Consider the following 2,721-nt stretch of genomic DNA (forward strand, 5'->3'; position numbering starts at 1 on the left):
AAGATGTTTCTTTAAGTATTCTGAAGAAAACTTGAATATGGCTTTACGCGAAATACGCGAAAATAATTTAAAAGTTAGAGAAATTTCGAGAAAAACTGGACCGGAACCACTTCTATCTATCGCAGTGGAAAAAAAAATTATTGAATGGATTTTAACTATGGCAAAATGTGGTTTTCCCATAAAAAATCTGATCTCATGGCTACCGTCGAATGCATTATTAAGGATTTGAAAAAACAACACCTTTTTAAAAACGGCAAGCCTGGTAAACGATGGTATGCTAATTTTTTAAGGCGTTACCCAGAAATTTCATTGCGGGAAGCCGAATCAATAAACAAATCAAGAGCTGTAATTACTGAGGAATCCATAAGGTTGTGGTTTAGAGAACTAATGCATTTTTTAACTGATAATTATTTAGAAATATTTGACGTACCCAAGTCGTGTTTTTAATGGCGACGAATCGGGTTTTTCTATGTTCCCCAAGACCGGCAAAGTCTTGGCATCAAGAGGCTGGAAAAATCTCTACCAAATTAAAAAAAGACAAGAAAAAGAAAACCTTTCGGTACTAATCGTTTTCAGTGCAATCGGGAATCTTTGTCCGCCTTTAATAGTATTCCCTTACCTAAGGCCACCCAGGCAGTTAGTAGAAACTATGCCAAAAACTGGGTATTGGGTCGATCCGATTCAGGATGGATGAAATCGGACGTGTTCTATGAGATAAAAAAGCCTATCATCCTTTTTATAGATGGTCACCGATCTTATATGACCATGGCTCTCAGTGAATTCTGTGAGCAAAATGACATCATACTTTATGGGCTTCTACCCAATACCACACACATCTTGCAACCCGCAGATGTCAGCGTCTTTAAGCCCATGAAGACAGAGTGGAAACTACGGTCAGAAAGTGGCAAAATCGACCGGAAAATATTAATTCTTCAATAACAAAATTAAATTTCTGCCAAGTGTTTCAGGAATGTCTTAATAATATTAATATGACCCAGTATATCATCAATGGTTTCCGCAAGTGTAGCCTTTTTCCGTTAAACCCGAACAATGTTGATTACACGAAGTGTGTAAGAAACACTTTGGAGAATCACAATACTGATAGAACTACGCAGGATTTAGTAGAACCATCACTATCTTCCGACAATATTAAAGGTTCCAAACAGGTTTTGGAAGCAATTCGCGAAAAATTAGTTAGTTACGGTATTAACGTTGATGTAATTATGGAAGAGATTAAAATTCTGGAGCTAAGTATTCCTTCTACAGATATAACCCTGCCGAATGACATTGTTGTGACTCACCAACAAACATTACAAGACCCTCTTCCTCACATTACAGACGTCGTTCCAGATAATATAACTGGACATTATGTTAACATGGATAATATTGACATCATTCCTGTACAGAATATTATCTGTATGCCCATAGGCGATAAAGATAAAGAGTTCGACGTCAAACCGAGGGATATCATGCCTGAAAAAACTTCTGATGAAGAAACAGATACAGAGTTCAACATAGAGTCTCATCAGCAGGTGATACCTGAGATACTTTCATCAACTTCCTATCATAATGAAAAGGACACAGGTTTGTGAAAAGCTACTTACTTTTTGTATTATTACGTTATATTCTTTTTTCTGTCTTATTAGATACTAAGCTTAACGTAGAACCTTGGGAGATTACACCTGAAACATCATGTTCTCATAATGAAACGAACACAAATACCGAGCTCAACGTAGAAGAATCAGGGGAGACTTTAACTGAAACATCATCATCAACTTTGTATGATGAAAATAAAACAGGTTTGTAAAAAGCTTGCTGCTATTACTATTCTTATTGTTATTTAATATACTTTTGTATTAGATACCGACTTAAACGTAGAGTCCCGGGAGGTAACACCTGAAACAGTACCAACGTCTCACGCTGAAAAAGAAACAGTTTTGCAACACCAATCTAGTAGATAAAGAATTAATACAAGAATCCCTTTTAGAAACTAACCAATCTCATAATCAAAATCAAGGCTCGTTTCTTCGTCATTTGATGTATCCAGAACCTGTGATATGTCTTTCTTTTTATATGTAAAAAGAAAGTCAGCAGCAATGAAAAATTACCAAGCGCTATTTCGTCTGTAGCATGGAGAAGACATTACCAGGAAAAGGATAGTGTTAAAAGAAAAAAGGCAGAGGATTTTATTTGTTTTTGTTGCTCTTAGTTTCTCTGCTTGCACTCTTTTATAGCTTCATTTTTTTGTTCCTTTTTTACCAAAAATTCATGGAATAACAATTAATAAAAAAACAAAAGTTCCTGCTACATTTTAAGGTATAATTTGTTGCTTTTATTTATTTATTTTTTGTTACTGTTTTAATGTGTAAAATTTTTATATTGATGCTTGGTTAATGTTAAAAATCCCTTTACTTTTAAAGCATCTAAATAAGAAAAATCTATTTTTGATAATCAGATTATCTAATTAATATAATATACAGATTTAAGCAAAACCGTTTTTTTTTTCTAATAAATAGGTATAAATAATAGTTTTATTATAAAATATAAGAACTTATAACTCTTATAAGTAAAAAAACTCAATGGCCGAAAAACGGTAAGACATGTGGACGAAAATAGAACGTATTGGTGGAAAACGGGTACAACTTTGGCCGACAACAATGAGCTTGGAAACGACAATTCGATTATTTTTTAGTAAAAAAGAGCAGGCTCCAACTTAAATTT

At 34.0% G+C, this 2,721-nt stretch overlaps 1 protein-coding gene across 1 annotated transcript; it reads left to right on the forward strand.

The window, feature by feature from the left end:
- Nucleotides 1–697: 697 nt before the first annotated feature.
- Nucleotides 698–1,995, forward strand: LOC126740743 (uncharacterized). Its single transcript, XM_050446903.1, has 3 exons — nucleotides 698–1,584; nucleotides 1,647–1,799; nucleotides 1,861–1,995. Exons 1-3 carry the CDS (start codon nucleotides 990–992, stop codon nucleotides 1,959–1,961), a joined length of 849 nt encoding a protein of 282 aa, XP_050302860.1. The 5' UTR covers nucleotides 698–989; the 3' UTR covers nucleotides 1,962–1,995.
- The last annotated feature ends 726 nt before the right edge of the window (nucleotides 1,996–2,721 follow it).

The sequence above is a fragment of the Anthonomus grandis genome, chromosome 9 (genome assembly GCF_022605725.1).
Source record: "Anthonomus grandis grandis chromosome 9, icAntGran1.3, whole genome shotgun sequence".
Classification (NCBI taxonomy): domain Eukaryota; kingdom Metazoa; phylum Arthropoda; class Insecta; order Coleoptera; family Curculionidae; genus Anthonomus; species Anthonomus grandis.

Excerpts from the sequence above, each read along its gene's own strand:
- LOC126740743 (XM_050446903.1), top strand. The coding sequence starts at position 990 with ATGACCCAGTATATCATCAATGGTTTCCGCAAGTGTAGCCTTTTTCCG. Across the intron at positions 1,585-1,646 it reads TCATAATGAAAAGGACACAG|ATACTAAGCTTAACGTAGAA; the intron begins GTTTGTGAAAAG and ends CTGTCTTATTAG. Across the intron at positions 1,800-1,860 it reads GTATGATGAAAATAAAACAG|ATACCGACTTAAACGTAGAG; the intron begins GTTTGTAAAAAG and ends CTTTTGTATTAG.